The sequence below is a fragment of the Melozone crissalis genome, unplaced genomic scaffold (assembly GCF_028551555.1).
Source record: "Melozone crissalis strain CALT ecotype California unplaced genomic scaffold, PUWL_Pcris_2 ptg000042l_1, whole genome shotgun sequence".
In the NCBI taxonomy this organism is placed as follows: domain Eukaryota; kingdom Metazoa; phylum Chordata; class Aves; order Passeriformes; family Passerellidae; genus Melozone; species Melozone crissalis.
In genome coordinates, this window is record NW_026535820.1 from 32,941,462 (window position 1) to 32,962,672 (window position 21,211).

Sequence of the window (21,211 nt, forward strand, 5' to 3'; positions counted from 1 at the left end):
CCAGCTGAAGATGATAATGACCATCAGATGACAGCAACAGAATTCAGAACAAATAATTTCCCCTCTCCTTTTTTAAACCCCATCAAATATTTCCTATGTCTTATATATATGTCTTCCTATGTACCCCTCATGCTCTTAAAATAAGCGTTGCGTCTTTTGCTGATAGGCTTCTAATTCCATTCATGATATTTTTGTCTGGAGTTTCAAACCATTAGTAGAAATTGATAGCATAACCATCAGCTACATAACATAAATTTGTAGGATCAACATGTTGAGTAGCTGATCTCAAAGATAAACTGGAGTGATCCTGTCACTAATTTGACAATACCCGAGCATGCACTTTGATATGGTAAGTATGACCCAATTTTCTTCCATCATGAATAATGTATTGCATTAATCACTCTTGCCATTCCCTTCTTCCAGGCTCTGAAATCTTAAAAAGAGTCAATTGCACCATCCAGCTTTATTGACAACAGCACACTTGTCATACTGTTATAATGCAAGGATGGTTGTAGGCTGTTTTGGCTGGACCAAAATTCTCCTTAGCCATGCATCTTCACTCTGCTGATGGCCACTATAAGCTTCTTTATGCTTAAGAAAATTATTTAACATAAATGTAGGTGATATATGCTTAAATATTCTTCATGAGTTAAATATTCTACATGCTATCTATAATGAAAGAAGTATCCCTGAATACGTGCCCTGTCCAGGAAATTGTTCTATTATTTCTGTAATTATAAATATGCAATTTTTTTTTTTTTTTTGCTATGAATGGTACTTTTCCAAAGGAAAAGTGTCCATAACTGCAGCCAAGACTCTTGTTTGCTGTAGACTTTCTCCAAGTGAAATAAGTTTGGCCCTTTGCCATGATGATCTGGCAATCTGGATTTGCCAGTGTATCAGAGCCAAAAAGCTGTATAACTTGGAAGATAAGAATGCCACTGCCTAAAACCAGGGGATGGCTACATTTGGCTACATCAGTGGCATTTGATAGTTTTACACTCCTTTTAAGTTTTCCTAGTCTTCTCCTCCCCAAACCCTCCACCCTATAACAAGTGCCCTGTCCTGCCATTGAAGTCACTGATTTTATAGATAGGGGACACAAGATGATATCATTTGAGTTACGAAGTTCAAGATTTTTCTTTTCTTTTTTGCCTTGCTTTGGATGTTGTAAAATCAGTTTAACCTAGAAAATATTTCAGGACTTCCTGGGGGGCTGAAACTGAAGAGAAGACACACAAGAAATTCACATTTTATGCACAAACATTTTAAACTGAAAGACTAATCAGTGCTGTCAGGAGATGGGTGTTTGTAGGGGAAAAGAGTGAACTTTGAGTCCTGTATTTCATTGAAGAGAGACACCGCTTTGGAGCTAAAGGAGACATAAAGTAGGACCGTGTAAGTAAAAGCTGAAGTATCAGGTACACGGAGCGGGGCTGACAGAGGGACCGCGCCAGGCTGTAGGAAGTCGCGCTGTGAAGCAAGAAGAAGAAGGAATTTTTGTGTCAGGTGAAAATAAGCCCCACAGATGCGGGGACATTTAATGTGCGGCAGTCAGTAACGGCGCGGAACGGCTGCAGCCCAGGGCGCAGAAATCCCTGGCGTGGGGGCAGGAGCCGTGAGGACACCGGCGCCGGCTGGGCGAGGCGGGGGGACACCACTGGGGCTGCAAGCGGGGCAGGAGAGGCGCCGAGACCCCCGACCCAGGCTGGGACAACCCTCGCCGGCTCCGAGGAGCGCAGCCCAGCCCGGCTCCCCCTTCACGCCGTGCGAGAGCGGCCGGGGCGCTGCGGCCGCCCTGGGCCGGCCTCCTCCTGCCGGCCGAGTCCCCTCCTCCCCGCTGCCTTCCCGGCGGCGGAGGGGCGGTCGCGGGCGGCCGAGCCGCTCGGGGCCCGGCAGCGCTGCCCATGGGGGAGAGCGGGGTGCCCCCCCAGGTCCAGCTCTTCCTCCGCGCCTGCGAGCAGGGCGACTGCGAAACCGCCCGACGCCTCTTGGGGCTGCCCGGCGGCGGCGGCGACCCCGCGGCCCCCTCCTCCTCGTCGTGCGGCCCCGAGGAGACGGCGGCGGAGCCCCGCGGCGAAGCGTCGTCCCCGCCGAGCCCCGCCGTGCCCGTGGACTGCACGGACGAGGCCGGCAACACGGGGCTGCAGTTCGCCGCGGCCGGGGGGCACGAGCAGCTGGTGCGGTTCCTGCTGCGGAAGGGCGCCTCGGTGCAGAGCAGGAACCACTACGGATGGAGCCCCCTCATGCAAGCGGCCAGGTACGGGAGAGAGGGAGGGAGGGAGAGAGGGAGGGAGGGATCAGAGCCGAGATGCGGATCTCCCACCGCCATCCCGCCTCGCCGCGGAGCGCCGGCCTAGTCGGCGGCAGTCCCGGGGCGGGGAAGGGAGGGACGGCCGCCGGGGCTCTGCCTTCCCCGCCCCCGGGCTGCCGCGGGCGCTCGGCTCCCTCGCTCTCCGAACCGCGGTCTCCGGGCCGAGGGAGGGCGCCAGGGCGGGCCAGCGTGGGAGAGAGGGCGGGCGCCATGTTGAGGGCCGCGGTGGGTTGGTGCCAGCCGAGCCCTGAGTTGTCCCGGGGGATCGGAGCGGTCGCCTGTTCCCGTCCCTGGGCGGGGGTGAGGAGGGGCTGTCCCGTGTAGAATTGGTTAAGTGTTGTCCTGGGGCATTAGAAACTTTCCATGTTGAGAATGTGGTATTGGAAGCACTGCTTGCTGTTCCTTGGTTTAGCCAGCGCAAAATTGGAGCTAACGTGAACACGAAACACTGCTCTCCTCTGTGACAATAGGTATAGGCACGTGGCCTTACTTAATTTTGTATTTTTTTTTTGGTTTTGTGTTGTTTTGTTTTTTTTTTTTTTTTTTAAATCCGTGTGTCTTGTTGAAAACTACGTCTGATGTGAGACATACTGAAGCGAACTGAAACAATTTCTCTTAGTTTGCCCATGTTTGCCTAGGCGGCTTGCTAGAGGCTAGGGAAAATCATTGCTGAGGGTTTTTAATGACAAAACTCTTGTTTTGTGCCTCGGTGATGCTCTCTTCTGTGTCACCCACTGCTGGGCCGGGGGAGGTTCCCGTGTTGCTAATGCTAATGCTTGTCTTTATTCCTACAAGCACACCTTGGGCTCACTGTCGTGTTTTGCAGGGTTGGAGGGCATTGCTGTCCTATAGTAACGGAATGCTTAATCAAGAGAATGTTTTTTGTTATTCTGGTGGTGTTTTGGTTTGGTTTTTTTTCTGTTTTTTTTTTTTTTTTTGGGGGGGGGAGTTGTTTGTATTTGTTTGGGTTTTTTGTTGGCTGTTTTTTTTTTTTTTTAATTTCATAACTTCAAAATACTTGGAAGAAAATAATCTGTTTCAAAGTCAACATTTCTCTTTTCAATTAATGGCCATAGAAAGTTCCCAAAGAATGAGTCACACAGCTGGTTTCCCAGTAAGAACAAGGAAGACAAGGTTCAACAATTTAGTTATTTTATGAAGGTTTAAAGAAAAGGAAAAAAGTTGCAGAAACAGTTTTTTTTTCCCCCTTAATGAAAACCATATGCTCATTCCCTAAAAACAATAAAGTCAGATGACTAAAACACTCTCACTGATTTCAAGAAATTACTGGCTGACATTTGAAAAGTGTTTAATATATTGCTGAAAAGTGTAAAGTAAAGGAGCATATTTTCTCTTCTTTTTAATGGATAACCAGAAAGGAAGCCCGGTGTTTCTACTAAGGTAGGCTTCAGACTTAGGTAGCTGTTTCATTTTCTGGCTGTGATTAGCTCTGTTGCAGCTGGACAGGATGTAGCAAATATGCATAAAATTAACTGTGTGCAGCCGCTGCAGGCTCTACTGAGGTGATGCAGTGAAGGGTACAAGGTAGATATAGGGAGTACACAAGCTCCAGAGGCTTCCTCTTGCCACTGTATACTCTCTGGAAGGAAACAAAGGACTTTGAGGCTGTGGTTGCTTTAAGTGGTCAGTAGCATTCTCTGGGGTTTCCTCGACTAAGGTTTGCTTTGCTGTAATGTACAAAAGTTGCCTTCGGGGTCAGAGTTGGGTTGTGCTAACCACAACATGCATGGGCATGCAGTAGTGCATGATGCCTGCAACAAGAGCACGATGCACACATCTTGTCAAGATATTACATTTATTAAAATATGGGGTTGCCATTTTCTCACTGATAACTGGCTGGTTGGGTGTGTGGCTTGTCTCTGATTGCCTTTTGCTTACTGACAAACTAGCTGAGCCTGTGATAGTCAAGTGATGCCAAAACTATGTTGCTGGTAAAACTGTTGTCAGAGTTCAGTACTCTGACCAAGTTCTTGTAGATATTTCACACAAGGAGGGTTTGGTGCCATATTTCTTTATTGGCAAATACTTAATATTACGCAGGGTTTTAATTTAACCTTGTAATACAGCAGTGTCTTGAAATCATAGCACAAGCCTGACGTAGCAACTGCAACAGACAGTGGAATCACAAGACACCATGGCACACCCATTACCAGTCCCTGTATGCCCATCATCACAGTGCTGGGTGTTGGAAGGAATGGGTTAAAAACCTCAAGACTGTTGAGGAGGATTGTAAGTCACTCAAGTGACCTTGCAGCCGGGAATAATTCTTGGTAAGTCTTGTGTGAACTGCAGGCCATTGGTCCTTTAGCATGAACTGGTTAAGGTGCCTGCTTCTCCACTTCTGTGTCTCTGCATGTGTGTTGCTTTGGGGATCCCCAGGTTCACGAAGCAACAAATAAATTTACTCTTTGCATTCTAGCTGAGTGAGTTTGTGGTTGTTCTGTCTGCCTGCTTTTGTCAACTTATTCAATTATCAGGCAGGAATACTTGGCTAGAAGCCAACTCTCCAGCACCTTACTTTTTAACATTTATTTTCATTTCATTTTGGTGCTCGGTGTTGGGCTGAGCCGTGTTGGTGCTTCCCCCCATGCTGGTGTGTGTGATTGAGGAGCAGAATAATTTCCATTGATTGTTTTAGGGAAGGCCATTCACATGCCCAGTTGTCCCACTGCTGGTAAACCATTTCTCTTAAAGGTCCTCTCTGGTCCCCTTGGTGTTGAGGGAAGTTCAGCTAACTTTACAACAGTCATGGCCACTCACTATGTTCCTCTCTGAGCTTCATGGACACATCTGTAATCCCTAAGTCTTCTTATATTGTGGGAGTTCATTGATGGTTCACAACTAGAAAACAAGGGATAATGCAAATATAGAAGACTGACTCTCCAGTTGATCAAATGGTCTTTTTCTTCCTTAGTTAGCACTGACTCTGCAGTTTTTACTCCAGTTGTTCAGTAGTAATGATGGTACTTAATAAAGATCTCTGGAAACAAACTGGCTTTGATCTGTTAATGGGATACATCTGTGGAAAAAGAGCCTGAAAGTGACACTGGTTTGTGGAAGTTATGAATTGGTGCCTTGGTGGCCTGCAGCAGAAAATAAGGCTGGCTCTTTGCTGCTTTGAGCAGACCATCCTCTTTGATAGGTGCCTGTTTTGTGAGCACGGTCACTGGTTCATGTGGAATGGTTTTGTTTACAGTCCTCAGCTGATGAGTGGTCTCCTCCAGCAAGGGGCCCATTGTCACATTCAGAGATGCTTGTATGATCCCTCACAGTGTATGTATTAGTCAATTGGCAGATTTGGTAATGAAGTTTTCTAGGTTCGGAGTATGTTGGTTTTTGCAGTCCAAGGTGTTAATTCCCCCTTGTGTCTCTTTCTTCCAAGGTTTGGACATCTAAGCGTGGCCCACATCTTGCTGGAGAATGGTGCTGATCTCAATGCACAGAACAAGTTAGGAGCCAGTGTCCTCACAATGGCCTCCAGAGGCGGTCATGTCAGCATGGTGAAATTGTTGCTGGAATCTGGAGCTTTTGTGGACAATTACGACCATTTTAGCACAAATGTACTTAACAGCAGCAGAGATGACCTTCCTGATATCACTCCACTGATGGCAGCTGCTCAGCATGGACATGAGGCAGTAGTGCATCTGTTGCTAGACTGGGGAGCTGATTGTAACTACACTATAAAGACAATGGGCTGGAGCCCTTTAATGCTGGCAGCTGTTAGTGGAAAGGTGAGCATGGCACAGCAGCTCGTGGAGAAAGGTGCCAACCCTGATCACTTGAATGTACTACATAAAACCCCTTTTGAAATCTCTGTTGGCTTCAAACACAAAGACATGAAGGACTATTTGGAATCTCTCACAACGATTAGGCCTCAGGCAGGTATGGAATGTTACTTTTTGTTTCACTTTAGAAATTGAGGAGCTTATTTTGCATGGGCATGCGGTTCTTTGTAATTTGCAGCTGGATTTTGAAAATGTTGGAGTAGGCATACCTACTTCAGCTGAGGTACAAGTGCCCAACTTCAGCAAATTTTTTCCATGTTAGCAGGGTAAGATTCCTGTCTGTATGTGTCTGTTTTGGGGACACTTTTCAAGGTATTTATGCAAGCCAGCACTGGGAAGTGCTTAACAAGAGGGTTTGGAAGAGCTGGATTTTCCCGCTTTGTACTGTGTGCTATGAAAGATAAAGATGTGGCTAGCTCAGATCATTTTCCACTGCCATATGGACATGTCCAAAACTGTTGTCTACATTTGGTGTCATTTCTGCAGGTCAAGCTTCCCTTGTACTTGAAGAAGTAAGAACAAAAATCAGACATCTCTTTCTATTGTAGAGAAGGTGTGATTGGCTTATAGGTTAAGTTGTAACTCTAGAGCTTTCATCCAGCCATGCTGCCAGGCAGGACTGATTGATTGTAGATGTTTGGTCATGACCTTGAGGAACAGACCTCAGTTGCTTACAGTATACAGGATCAGAGATCCATGGAATTCACAAGTGTCCATGTGTTTGCATATACAGGATGTATGTTCAGGCAGAGTTGGCCTCAACTTAAAGTATTGAAGGATTCTGTTTAAGTGAGAGGACTGAACTTGCTTTAAAGCAGGTGGATGTTTGTCACCTCTGCTGAGGGGGAATTTCCATCATCAGGAGGGTAGTAACTCATTTGGGCAGAGAGAGGAGTAAAAACATTATTCTTCCACACAAATTTCTGCGTTGGTTTTTGACCACGCTTCAAGTCTCCTCCTAGCGCTGGAGTCTTGAATATCTTGTGAAGAAGAAAGATCATTTCTGTCATATGGAAGACAGGAAAGAAAGAACTTTTCCTTCTTTCATTGCCATAGATAGGGTGAATTGCCTCCTAGGAGAAAGCAGCTCTCTTCCCACAGCTGTTCTCAGCAGCAAATTTACTACCTGGAATGGCTTGAGTGTTACCTGCCTTCTGTCCCAGTTCTTACTTAGGCTTGCCCAGATCACAGTCTTTCCTTCTGGCATCTTCTCATGGTCTCCTGCTCCCTGAAACTGCCTCTCCTCCAGGGTTTTCACATGACAAGAATGGAGCCTGGTCCTTTCCTAAAGTAGTCTTTTGAAATATGTTTTACATATTTTACAGTGTTTTATTTTACATATTTTACATGTTTTACAGTGGTGAGCTCATACACACAGTTCCTTCTATAAGAGCAGTTTCTGAATCAGGAGAAAATGTAGGACCCATCACTCTCTTTCTTGGTCTTAAAATAAGAGTTTCTTGGAGTATTTTGGGCTTTTCAGCAATTGCTTTTGTTCAGCATATTAAGGTGATTTCCTTTGGAGTAAAGCTGTGAACATAAACCTTTTCTGTATTTCATAAAAATGCCAGAATTGGGCTCACGTAATCTCTCAGTGTCTCCTTGTTTTCCATAAAATTTTGTTACCCCATTGATTCTGTAGTAATAATTTGTCCATAATAATTTCGAGGATAGAGGATGGTATTTTCTGGCATAAGTGGAAGGTGAAAAATATGTCACTGTTTTTTCCTCATCTTATATAGTGTCAGAATTTTCAAAGCACTGTTAAGCCATGTAAAAAGAATGATTCTTCACTCAAAGTATTACAATTTGTAATAATTACAGTTCTTATTATGGGGATGATTATCTGGGAGCTGAAGAATATTAATTCATAAGTAACAAGCTGCATAGTTGAATTGACACTATTATTTTTGTGACCTTTACAAATTAACCTGGAAATACTCAAGAGGAAATAAAACTGGAGCAGCTTGTAAAACTCCTTTTGAGTCACCTTTCAAAATAGTCCCATGCAATTTGAGTGTTCACTGTTGTACAGGCGATTTTACCAGGTCACAAAGCCATACTGTAATTCTTTAGTGGATATTTTAGACTTCCAGGCAGGAAATAAAGAGTTTCCAAATACAATTTCCTGATGGAGAATGGAAATTGAAAAGCCTGTGCTGGTGCCTTATTATAGTTTCTAGCTTCAGCTCTGCTCAGAGAACTATACAGGTGATTCATTCTTCCCAAAGGTAATACAGAACTTGTCAATACTTTCTTTGTTCTTATTAAGTATATGCCTAAACATATGTTTTATAATACTTTAAATTTTTAATAGTTTTTTTGTATAAAAATTCTACTAGAGATTTTTGCTATTTTTTTTTGATTGCTAATATAAATGTTTATATTTCTTTCAGAATCAGAAAAGAGGCAACCTGATGTCTTTCATGCTTTGAAAATGGGTAAGTACTGTCATGATTCTTCCACCCTGTCTAGTTTTTCTAACTTCAGAGCATGTCTGTTTGCTAGTGTGGGAAACATGATTTTTCTGTTCCTGCTCTTCACATGTGAGCTACCAAAACATCTTCCTGGGAAAGCCTCAAACATGTGAGCTACCAAAACATCTTCCTGGGAAAGCCTCAAGTCTGTTAGATTTTTATAGTGATCATGTGCCTTTCTTGTACCCCTGTGATTTTTGAGATTTACAGATGTTAGTGCTGGGTCAGAAGAAGTAGCATAGGAGACGCCAAATGAATACTGGTGGGCACACTGAGTTTTGGCTTTTTTTTTAATTTGGCTATGGATGGCAGCACTGTTAAAAAAGCAACTCACTAGGTTAAGGAGTGTCCAGGGTTCAGAGGACATTCTGTAGGTTCCAGGGTTTCTGTTTAACAAAGTCTGCTGTGGTCTGTGTTAAAAAAGCCACCCACTGTCTTGTGCCAAATTGGAACATACAAAAAGTAGTCCTGTTCCAAGAAATTCTCTGAGTGGCATTGGTGGGTATGAGTTTCAGTGAGTGCATTCAAGTGGCTGCAGGGTTTGTCTGGGATTCTGAACGACTTTCCAAGGAAAATGTTCATGCCTGTCATTGAGTTGAAAGCAGCCTATGCTGTGAAGCAGTTTACCATCTGAAGGGTTTTATTAAAGGTGAAAATTTTTCCATTTGCATGGCAGTTGATGATTTGTTTGTTCTTGCCCCTGTACCTGTGGTGGTACACACAATCACAGAGATCTTTTTTTTTCCTTTCTCTTCTTCCCTGCTTTTGCCTGCCATAGGACAGCAAAAAGGATGTAGTTGAGCTTAAGCTCTCTGTTTAAGGCAATCCTGACTACCTCATACATTTTGTAAAAGCAGCCCTACTTCAAGATTTAGGAAAAAACCCTCAACCTTGTTCAAATATATTCAGTAAAATATTTCATACTGCTTTTTGTAATCTAGGCAAGAACTCAAGTGACTTCCAGCTCCTTTTTGTGGAAACCTGAAAATTAGATTAACTTTTAAGGAACTGTTAAGCTGACTAATGACAACAAATGATTTTACTCTTAAGCAAGGAGTAGGGAAATTTTGTGTTGGAGGCGTAGTTCGAATACTGGATGAAATAAACAGGGCCAGGAGACTTCTTCTCCTTTTTCAATGCCTTTATTAAAAGTGATCAGCTCAGGATTGGGTGGCTCGACGGGTCTGCAGTCTCCGTCGTCTTCCCGGGCGACTCAGAGGAGGAGGATATGCGCAGCTCTGTCCGCAAGGGGCAGAGCTGGGGATCAAGTCCTCGTGGGAGCCTTTAGGGCCTGCTGATCCCGTCAGATGGTCCCTTTGCCAGCTCAGTCAGCCTGGTCTCACCGCCGGGGTCGTCTCTCTTGGTCAGGGCGAGAGGCTCTGAAGGTGTTTTGCATCTCTGCAGGTTCAGCATTCGGCTCTTCACGTCTAGACATCACTCTAGTCTCTCAACTCTTAGGTGGCTCGTCGTTTTGGGGTCTTCTCCGTACACCGGGGGACCCATGCTGCATTGTGGTCTTGGAGTCACTTTGCATAGCCCCCCCCACCTTCTCAGGTCTCTTCTACTGTTCGGGAAAGTTCCCACCCTTCTGGGAAAGGTACAACTTAGCCTCGGGCGAGGCTCTGCTGATACAAAAGGAGCGATTAGCCACAACGACTCGTGATTACAATAACAAAACACGAAGAACTTCAGCAGCTACCCGTGGTCTGGCTGCTTTTTGTAACTTTTTCTCACAAAAAAAATATTACCCGAATTTTGTTCATAACACTGGAGACAGAAAAAAAAATCAGAATGTAAGAAAGCTGAGCACTGAAATAAACACCGTTGAGGTTGTGGAATTCTATCAGTAAAAGTTTTTAGAATCAGTGAACTATCTTTGTAAGAGGAACTTACCAGTCAGTGTGAGACGGGGCATTATTCTACCTGTTTAAGGCAAGGTATGACCTCCATCACCTTTCAGAGTGCCTTTGTACCCACCTACTTTGATTCTAAAATCATTGATTTTCCATGAGTGCAGCCTGTGGAAATGGAACAGGGATCTTTGAAGGAAAAATAATGGTGCCTGAGCATCATCAATTTTCCTTGCAGGACATCATCTTATGGCAATTTAATAGAAATATTCCCTATTTGTGTCTTCACATGCAGGATGCACTGCAGTTTATACAACCTTCCTTAGTCGTTCATTTCAGAAAATAATTATTGTAAATGGGATTATGCCATAAGTGTACAGGTAGAGAAAATGAGGAAAATACAGTGCCTCATGCATTTTTATGTCAGCTGGAAAAATGTACTAATTAACTAACATTTAAGTTATATTTTATTACTGTTTTACAGGAAACTTTCAGCTGGTTAAAGACATCATTGATGAAGATCTGAGTCAGGTTAATGTTACCACTGTTGATGGTGCATCTCCTTTAATGATTGCGGCTGTAACTGGACAGCTGCCCCTTGTTCAGTTCCTTGTTGAGAAAAAGGCTGATATTGATAAGCAGGATAATGTTCATGGCTGGACAGCACTAATGCAGGCCACATACCATGGGTAAGATATGTGCTCTCTTTGTCTCTAGCAGTAAAGAAGTTTAATTTTTCTTACATCCCAATAGAAAAAATCCTCTTTGATACTGACTGTAGAAGCAGAGAGGTCTTAAAAAAAATCAAGAGACTCATGACTTCAGTTTCTCATGACTCTTGCACTGCCCTCAGCTTTTTGGAGCAGATCTGAATCATGTTTTAATCACCATAGTATGAGAAAGACATTAAACTATTAGAGAATGTCCACAGGAGGGTAACACAGATGGTGGAGGGCCTTGAGGGGAAGCTGTGTGAGGAATGGCTGAGGTCACTTGCCTGTTCAGCCTGGAGGAGATGAGTCTGAGAGAAAAACTCATCTATAACTTCCTCATGGGGGGAAGAGGAGGGACAGGCATTGACATCTTCTTCTCTGTGGTGATCAGTGACAGGACCTGAGGGAATGGCCAGAAATGTCAAGGCGAGGTTTAGGTTGGATACTAGAAAAAAGTTCTTCGCTTAGAGATTGGTTTGGCGCTGGAAGGCCCTCCCCAGGGAAGTGGTCACAGCACCAGGCCTGACAGAGTTCAAGGAGTGTTGGATCAAAGCGCTCAGAGACATGGTGTGACTCTTGGGGATGGTGCTGTGCAGGGATTCTACAGTCTTGAATTCAACTGCCCTTGTGAGTCTCTTCTAACTCTGGTTATTCTGTGATTCTGTGATGTTTGGATTTTAGAATGAGTAAAGCATTTGGGAACCTGAAGCAAGCTTAGTAAGTACTGGGTACATGGTGCTCCAGGCAGTCTCCAGGAGCCTTGGTGCGTACTTCAGCTTCCATCCTTTGATGTTTTTCAGTATTGTGAAAGATTCTATCGCCCTTCCTGCCAGGGTTTTAAGTCTGCATGAAGTTATGAAACTTCAAGGCAATCAGCTTTCCATGTACCACATTTTCCAGTCGTAAAACCGTTTCTGTGTTGTCCTGTTCAGTCTTTAGTTTTCATCGAGTTTTTGGAAATGCAGCCAAAATAGTTTCATTTTCTGTAAGGCTCCTTCATAAATCTAAGTAGCTGCTTAGGATTCAGACCTCAGAAATTGCCCTGGCTGGTACTTCACATGTGATATCTATAATATACCTAACACTGTTTGAATACAGGATATTCAGTTCTGGAAGGTGAACTTTTCTTTGTTGTAGATAAGGCCTGCAGCAAGGTGAAGGTTCTCTTAAGTGGTAGTGCATTAATTGTATAAAGGCAGGTAATCTGCACTAGATTTTTTTTTTAAGTCAGCAGATCTGCTTGGACTATATAAATGCAACAAAAAGGAAAAATAGGAGGTCAAGTTGTCATTGCCTTGTGAAACTTTTCTGAAGTAGTTCTTGGGACCTTTATTGATAGTAGTGACAGAAGTGCACTAAGATCAGATTTTCTGGTGCAGCTGTTTCACTTAGCATCAGTCACACAGTACACAGCTGGAATAGGAGCAGCCAGCACAAAGTGATGGGCAGGGCTGCTAGCATGTCCCCTTGCTGGTACTCAGTACTTGTTCGTGGAAGCACATACAAGAGTTAGTTCCTCATGTGTTCAGATGCTGGCTGTTCAGTTTACTGGAGGACGGGATTATGAAAAATCTTTTCCCTAATATATCAGTCAACTTTGTGAGTTTGAAACTTTGTAAATTAATTTTGTTAATATGCTTAGCATTTGAGGTAGTGGAATTTTAGGAGTGTTTGGTATTGTTCATGCTTAAGTAAAGCTGTCTAAAGGACACTGGCTCAGTGGAAAGACCAGAAGGACATCCCAGTCCTGGAAATAAGGGTGTGACTTCTTGGGAACTTAGAGCTATCCATGAAGGATAAAAGATGTCCCTAGTCACCCAAGATAATCCCAGCATCACAGCCAGCTATGAAACCCTCTCAGTGTTGTATGTTGTCATAGGTAAATAATGACAGCAGGACTGACTCCGGGGACATCTGGATCAATAGAAGAGGAGCATGAAGGCTGCAGAAGTACAGTTGCTGTGCTAAGTTTTACTATGATGAGTAATCATAGTACAAGTGGAGGTAGTGCACTTGAAATATACAAGAGCCTTTTGTGTAAAGCCACATTCGTACTGCCCCAGTGTGGGTTGGATACCTCATGTACATAAGTGAATACTTATCCTTATAATTCTGTACTTTGCATCTGAGCCTTTTTCTTAGCATGGAGAGTTGCAAATTTTCATAACATCTGGAAATCTTTGAGCTCCACAGAGCCTCAGCTAACCCTTTCTCAGGACCACCAGTAGAGTGAAGGGCTTGAAGGAGGGAGCAGGCAAGGTCTCTCTGAGCCAGAGGCACTAAAAAGTGGTGTCTCTGTGTGCTCACAAGGTGCAGGACTGGAGAGCAGGATGGAGGGATGATCGTTCTAAACAAGAGTAGCAAAGTAATAGGAAATATTCAGAGGAGCTGTGGTGAGGATAAGCAGAATTTTTGTTAGAAGAGAGGAGTAACAGTCATCCTCCATTTCAGGTTGATTTTGTGTGGAGTGAGTTCAGGAATGGAAATGTAATCTGAATAAGAAATGATGCTCTGAAGTGGAGATGTTGAGATCCATTTTTCAGCTTCATTATTACAATTTGCAGTAACCTGTTGGTGCTTGAGAATGTTTTTTCTCTGTGTTGCTGATGCATGTCAAAGTTTGATTTTATACAAGGTCAGTCACTGTTAAAGAGTTTTAATATTAAATATATTTTCCCTAGCTTTGTTTTCTGTTCACTTATTTCATAGGCTGAATTGAAGTATTGTTTTTAACTCACAAGGCTAGTCCTGCTTATTTACTCAGGTGTATCAGAGGGGGGGAGAGGGGCTAACTGGAGCAGGATGGTGAATGTCTTTTATGCAGCTAGCTTTGAGGAGCTTTGTTGGAGGTGTTTGTGTTGGTTGGCATTTAATGCTGATTGTTTTTGCATTTTAAACACCTCAGGGAAGTGATAATGTGCCCTCTCAATTATAAAATTTATAGCTGTAATTAGGTGAAGTACTGTTTGAAGTTTATAAGTTATCTTCAGTCAATTTGGCTTTTCTGTATGCAATTTCTTAATGTGCAAGCTGTGAAAATGAGGTTGCATTGAAGATTTAGTGATGGCATGTGATGACTACTGAAATGTCCTTTGTCATTCCATCTACTTTTCTGCCCTAGGCATTAATGGCTTTCATTGGAAAGGTGTTTAGCAACACATTGCAGTCACTTCCAAAAGATCAGCTTAGGAAGCTGATACTCAAATGGTGTTTTTAAGGCTAACTTTCTGCATGTTGATTAATGTAAATCATACTGAGTAAACGTGACTGATAAAGGACTTGTGGGAGCTTTTGAAGAGCTTGTGAACAAATTTTACACTAAGTTATTTGTAGAATGTGTAAAACTGATCTCTGATTCAGGAATGATGTTATAAAAGGTTGCAAATGGAGTATTGGGAGCTTCTTTCTTCATTTACTTGTTCTTTAATGTGATCGATGCCTTTTTTTCTCTCCTTAAAGAAACAAAAATGTTGTAAAGTATCTGTTAAATCAAGGAGCTGATGTTAACCTCCGTGCGAAAAATGGATACACAGCTTTTGACCTGATAATGCTGCTGAATGATCCAGGTATGCTATTTCAAAATACTGTGGAGAAATGCACAGTATAAACAAATATGCATTCCTTCCAATCTAGAAAATACATTGCAGTTGCTAGGAAGTATCCTCTCATGTCTAGGCCAGACTGGACCAAGAAAGGACACTGTCTGAAAGTGGTGGGGGTTCAGTTAATTGGTTAGATGAGTGTATACATTTATGGGATAACAGATTTTGTGCATTCCTCTTGCTTTTGGTTCTGAAGATGCTTGAAAACTGTGCTGTTTGTGTCACCAGTGCCAGCTGTGTGACATTTGATTGTGGTGGCACTGGTATTCTGTAGTGCCATTAGCACAGAGCTAAGAGCTGGAGCTAGAAATTGCCCCTTGACAAAGAGCAGCAAAGGGCCAGGACAGAGAGAGCACAGTGGGAACAGAACTAGGGAACTCCTGATAGAACCTCCAGCTAGTTTTGTAAAGGCTGAGAATAAATCACACCTCAGGGTTCAGGTTGTTTGTGTGGGAGTGCTGGTAGGACAAGACAGCATGCTTTGGGGAGGCTTGAATGAAACACATTTAGTTTTTGTTACAATTTGTTTTACATACAGAATTTGTTATTGTTAATCTTCCTTGGTACCTGAATTGATTTATCTGAAGCCAAAACCCATTACTGCTAATGAAGTCTCTGAATTTACACATGATGGTGGTCATGGTTACTAGCAGATTGTTTTCTATGTCAAAGGTGGATCACTAATAGTACAACATTTTAGACAATAAATACAGAGAATTATTTTAGAACTAACTTCTGTGACAGAATAGTTTGTCTCACTACTTCCTTCTCTCTTGTTCAGTTCTCTTTGCCTTTCTGAAAATCCTACCTGACTCCTGTACAAAACGCAGATTTACAGAATTTTTTTTTTGCTTTCCTGTCTCCTGTCATGTTTGTTCTTTTTTCATCCTCTTACTTTTTTCTTACTTCTTTTTTGTCCATCTTTTTTCTTACCATTTCTTTTCAGTCCCTTCATTGTCCAGGCTGAACATCTTCTTTCTCTTTGGGATTTACTTTCGAACTTCTTTTCTGCAACCTACGCTTGAAGAAAGAATATTCATTTTTCTCTACTCTCTTCTGTGCCAGGTGAGAAAAGGGAACATCTCAATTTTGTTCTTAACTTGTACAAAGTGTGAGAGAGGGCAGTTCACTTGGTCACACATGACTGATTCCAGTTGAGTAGCATGCTTATTTATATTGAGAAATACCTTTAGAGAGATGGTAAGACCGCAGCCCAAATTGTGGGGAGAAGACATGGAAAAATAGGTCAAGAAAGAAAGGTTTGGGGGTTCATCTGCTTTTGTTTGAGAGGTAGATCAATTGCTACTTATATGTGATTTACAGGGAAAATGTCAGTGAATCAGTTGTAATTTGGGAAAGCAAAAGAGGCCAAACATTATCTTTATTTGCTTCCTTTTAGATACAGAGCTTGTAAGGTTACTGGCATCAGCATGCATGCAAGTAGATAAAGACAAGAATAAAGTCAACAACAGATCATCTCTTCCTCGTTCCAGGAGTAGGCAATCCTTAAATGTCCCAATCTTGCCAGATGAAAAAGGAGGCCTAAAGGTAAATATATTAATTCTTGTTAAAATCTCATTAATTCCTGTAATGTATAAGCAGAAAAAACAATTGCTAAGAAGTGTTTTGGATCTAATCTGTAACTGGGTTTTGTTGGGGAGTTGTATGTGTTTCTGAATTCCTTGTTGACAGTATGTTCTCGTTTTGTGGAGTGTAGCACGTATTCAACTTCGTTTTCATCAGGTAGCAGGGCAGTGGGAAGAGTTTGCATTGATGCATTTCAGTGCCTAGAAATAGATCTCATGATTAAGTGGAAGGTACCATGTTCATAAGTTTGGAACTCAATTTCCATTATGATCTTGCTTTTAAATCTGGACAGAGGGTAGACTCCTTCCTAGCCATAAATGGTAACAGGCTATTGACATTGAAAATTAAAAATATCATAGCAGAGATTTTAATTTGAAGAGTTGTGGAGGAGTGTGTACTTCAGGCTTACATGTCATCTGGCATGCTGAATCCTTAACTCAAAACTGATGGTGGTCCAATAGGAAACAACATAGAGTTAGAATAAGTGTATGCCAACTAAACAAAGATACTCCAACTTTCATTGACTGAAAAAGAGAAGGAAGAAGAGTTAGTTGTTGTTGCCTGTTTCCGGGCATCAGTTTATTTAGTGAATAATCTTTAATTATGGTGCATGTGTAGTGTACCTCAGAATTTTCTGGAGTCCATGATGTCATCCTTTAAGTATAAATATTACCAGGATCTTGAAAAAAGTAATGTTAATTTCCAGGCTATTTTTGACATGAATTTTAAAGACCATTTAAAGTTCTGCTTCAGCTCAAATGTGTTTTGCAGTTTTAACTATAAAGGAACATGTGATTGTTTTCATATGATTATGCTATCATTCAATATGATACAACTTCATTGTCAATTTAGACAGAGCTATTTTACATAGATGGGAGACTGTCAGAATAGCTTTTGGCTCTATGGAATACAGATCAGCAATGGATTGGATTGCAACCCTTGCAGTGTTATGACACAAAGGCTTGAATTAGGGTCATAAAAGATTGTGAGGTGAAAAAAAAACTAGTTGCCAGTGATAAGGATACAGGCACAATTATTGACATGAATTTAATAATCTGGAATATTTAAGTATTTGGCCTCAAAGCTACAGAGTATTACAGTGCTTACTAGTCATTATCAAACTTTTTCAGCAGAAATTGTATTCTGTATAGTTCTATTAAAAATACAACCTGTAAGCCTGTGTAATCCATTCTTCCATCATTTCTTAATGCTTTGCTAATCAGCCTGTCTGACCATGAGTATCTTACATATCTTACTCTTCTTACAAATACTCCAAAAGGATAAAAATGATATTTGCAGAGTTTCTGCTGGAGGGCAATGTCATAATAGGCATGACTCTTTGGGACAGTATGGCTGTGGTGAGGGGATCTCTCCTGGAATTTGTAGCAACCGTGTTTCTGTGTGAACAGCTGCTCTGTGGTAAGCTGTAACTGTGAACAAAAGAAACTTATGACAACTCTACACCATTGTTTTGTTTAGATCAGTGCAAATGACTGAGTGTACGGTCTGCAGGATCATGGAAATGTGAGAGTGAGAGGGAATTCATGAGGTTCTCTTGCCTTAGCATCAGGAGACAAAACAAATACACCAAGAACATCTTTGATAGATATTCAGTTCACTCTTCTTTCACTGTAGTGAAGATTCCCATATCACATGGTTTCTCTATTAGCACCCAGTTCCACTGCTTGATGCTTTTTTGGGTTAGAATTTTTTTCACCCTGAAATTTTTCCTTTTGTTGCCCATTAAATTGATTGAATCTTGTTCAGTGGTCACCTTCATTTTTGTAAGAACTGTATAAATACTTGAAGAACTATAATATTTAATATTTTTCTAGTCTAAACAAAATTGATTAATGCAAATTTCCTTGTTTGTATGTTTTGATTCCTAAACTTTTGACTTTTTCTAGTATGTATGTTATCTGTCAAGATGAGGATTCTAAAATGAGTGGTGAGATTCTGACCAGGGTCACAGTATCACTTAGTGGCATACAAAAACTCTGTCACAGATGTGTTTCCTGTTACCAGTGGAATTCACTTTTTTTTGCAGCAGTAACACTGTGCATCTATACTGAGTTTCTGCTATGTTGTGATTGATTTTTTTTCTTTAGTACACCTGCTTATTTCCTTGGGTTTTTTTCCTACATTAGTATACTTGATTTCTTCTTGCATGCCAGCTTGAACCTCCACTGAAAAATGTCAATTTGGCAGTGTTTAAATTTAGAGTGTTAAAGGTGCTTACAAAACTGTCTAGATGGATGTCTTCCATAGACTATGGAAAAATATCTTGTGTTTCATTGTTGCAGTTGCTAGTGAACATTCCCAAACCTATTGCACAAAGTATGTTCTCCCAATCTGAGATCAAATAATTTGCAGTTTGTCTCATTTCTTGGCTGTGGTCTTTTCCTTTCATTAATTTTACTTGAACCATATTTTTCTCAATTGTTTGATGAATGCAACATGAAATAGCAATAAAAGCTTTAATAAAGTCAAGCTGCATTCCAACTTTTCCTCCCTTCTGCTCACTTGGCTGGTTATTCTGTCAAAAAGAGATTCAATTGGTAGAGTTTATTTTCAACAAACCTATGCTGGCTGTGTCTTATGAGCTGTGATGACATACGAAGTTTTTTCAGTTATGCCTTTTTATGGTAAGCATTTTGATCAGTAAATTTTCAGATTTTCCCTTTTCAGTGATTGTATATTTGCCTTTTGCCTGATTTCTGTAACTTCTTCCATACTTTTTAGTGAAGATAATCAATATTTATTCAGAGGTCATGTTGCCTATAATTAACCTGGAGTAATTTTAATCGATATTGTCTGGTTCTAATTTGTCTAGTTCTCATTTAAATACTCTTACTCTGTTAAGCAAATGCACATATATTCCTGCCTTCCTCCTGTTAATGGTACACATACTAAAATACCTGATTACAGCTAGGCTGCTTATGAAGTTTAAAAAAATTAATGCTTTTCAGTTTCACCTCTTCTTTGAGCACTTTTGTCATCAACTAGTAGACTTATTGTGATGTTTCTTTTATTGTTAGTTTGTGCACTGTATTGGCCCCTATTCCTTTACCTGCTGATAACATAGTGGATATTCATGATCTCATTCTTCACCTCTATCACACAAGAACTGTTAACTGATTTGTTTCTTGCCATTTCATGGCCTCTGTGTGAATCAACACGGGTGGGTAACCAAGGCAACCACCAAGCCGCAGCTGAATTGCAAGGAGAAGATTTTTTTTGTTACCTCAAGGACAAGGCTGGGTGCCAGAGACACACAGGGACCCAGGCTCCATCCAATAGGTTTAGTTCATCCTCTAAGTGAGGGCTTCGGGTGTGGCTGTGAGAGTGTGTTACCTCTACGCAGAAATTCTACTTCTCCAGTCAGGCAGAGGATGAACAACATGGCATAATGAATGGAGTTTTCCACACCTACATTTTTCACATTCCCAGCTGAAAGGTCACTTTGAGCAGGAACCCTTCCCTCCTCTTATTTGATTTTAACCCTTTCCTGCCAACAGCCTCAAAACCAAAGTTGTCCCTTTTCCATATGCAAAAATTTTATTTCCTTTTTTTTTCTTCCTTCCTGTTCTTCTTCAGCAAATTACACTTTCAATGTCAGTATTAGAGCAGTGTGAATTACCACATTCAGTTCTCCTCTAGATTAAAATTGAGGGCAGAGATTTCCAGTTCTCCCCTTACTCTTTTATTTCTAGCATTGTTACAAATGTCTAAGGTATTTCTAAAATGGAAAGACCATTTATCTAGTTCTTTGATACTGTTGCCTTCTCCCACTGCTGCTAGATTTCAGCCTTTTTATAGACACTATTTTTAACCAGAAATGAATTTTTGTTACTTGAATGCCTCAGTCTATTTAAAGCCCTTTATTACAGCTTCTGTGCATGTGTGATGTGGTAGGGGTATATGGAGAGGCTGCAAACTCCTACAACAGCAAACTAAAAACTCCAGAGATCAGACCATCATACTGTGAACACCAGAAGACAAGGTGAACCTCTCCAGTGCCATTACTTTCTTGCCAGAGAGCAGTGGTTTTTGTCTGGTAACACAGTGACTGTATTTACTCCATTTTGGGGTAGTTTGTGGTGTGAGTGTATGTTCAGAGAGCAGAAGCACTGTGAGTAGGAGTAACAGAGATGATGGGCAGTTAGAAGTGATCTTTCTTACAGAAAGCAAGGTAGCTTCAGTGACTAAAACCAAGAAGTGCAAGCACTCTCTTTTGTAAACTCATTGTAGTCTATGTTAAAACTAGATGAACTTCCAATTCCTTTTGGAAGGTGAATAAATGCTGAACTGTGGGTTTTATTGCTTTCTCAGAGCTATTTGTCTCTCTTGCCTTTTTTCATCAGATCTTTGTTGCTGAAAGTAATGGAAATCTTTATTAGTTGTGACACCAAAGAGATACAGAGGTCTGAGAACTCTATACATTGCTAATGCTCTGTGCAGATCTAAAATGTTTTTAATGGTCTTCTGCTACAAGGATTAATATGTAGAGGATAAGTATAAAAAAGCGGCAAAGACATGTATGAGTGAGTAGTTGAAAAATATTAAATGCCAAGAAGAGAGAAGAATATGTATTGTTAGAAAGGGTTGTTACCTGGATTTGCTATCACTTAAAGCTACTCTGATGAAGTATTGTTACTTTAACATTAGTTTTTAAAAAAGTGTTCCAGAAAGAGAAGGAGAAACGGAATAAAGAAATAACCAGAAGGTACTTACAATCTGATTTACCTAAAAGCTACATAATTTTTGGTGCAAATGGCTTAGGTTTTGTATAGTCTAGAGAAATATCTGACTGATGGTATTTCTCTACACTATACAAAAGAAGCAGCTTGCACTGTCTGCCT

General features: G+C 41.4%; 1 protein-coding gene across 3 annotated transcripts in view; it reads left to right on the top strand.

Annotated features, from left to right (window-relative positions):
- The first annotated feature begins 1,907 nt into the window (after positions 1 to 1,907).
- Positions 1,908 to 21,211, top strand: part of ANKS6 (ankyrin repeat and sterile alpha motif domain containing 6) — a 41,391-nt gene continuing 22,087 nt past the window's right edge. For all 3 annotated transcript variants that reach the window (XM_054284946.1, XM_054284947.1, XM_054284945.1), the window contains exons 1-6: positions 1,908 to 2,260; positions 5,718 to 6,217; positions 8,517 to 8,561; positions 10,932 to 11,136; positions 14,620 to 14,726; positions 16,162 to 16,310. In XM_054284946.1, coding sequence (XP_054140921.1) covers positions 1,908 to 2,260; positions 5,718 to 6,217; positions 8,517 to 8,561; positions 10,932 to 11,136; positions 14,620 to 14,726; positions 16,162 to 16,310 — 1,359 coding nt within the window. The remainder of the gene's footprint in view (positions 2,261 to 5,717; positions 6,218 to 8,516; positions 8,562 to 10,931; positions 11,137 to 14,619; positions 14,727 to 16,161; positions 16,311 to 21,211) is intronic.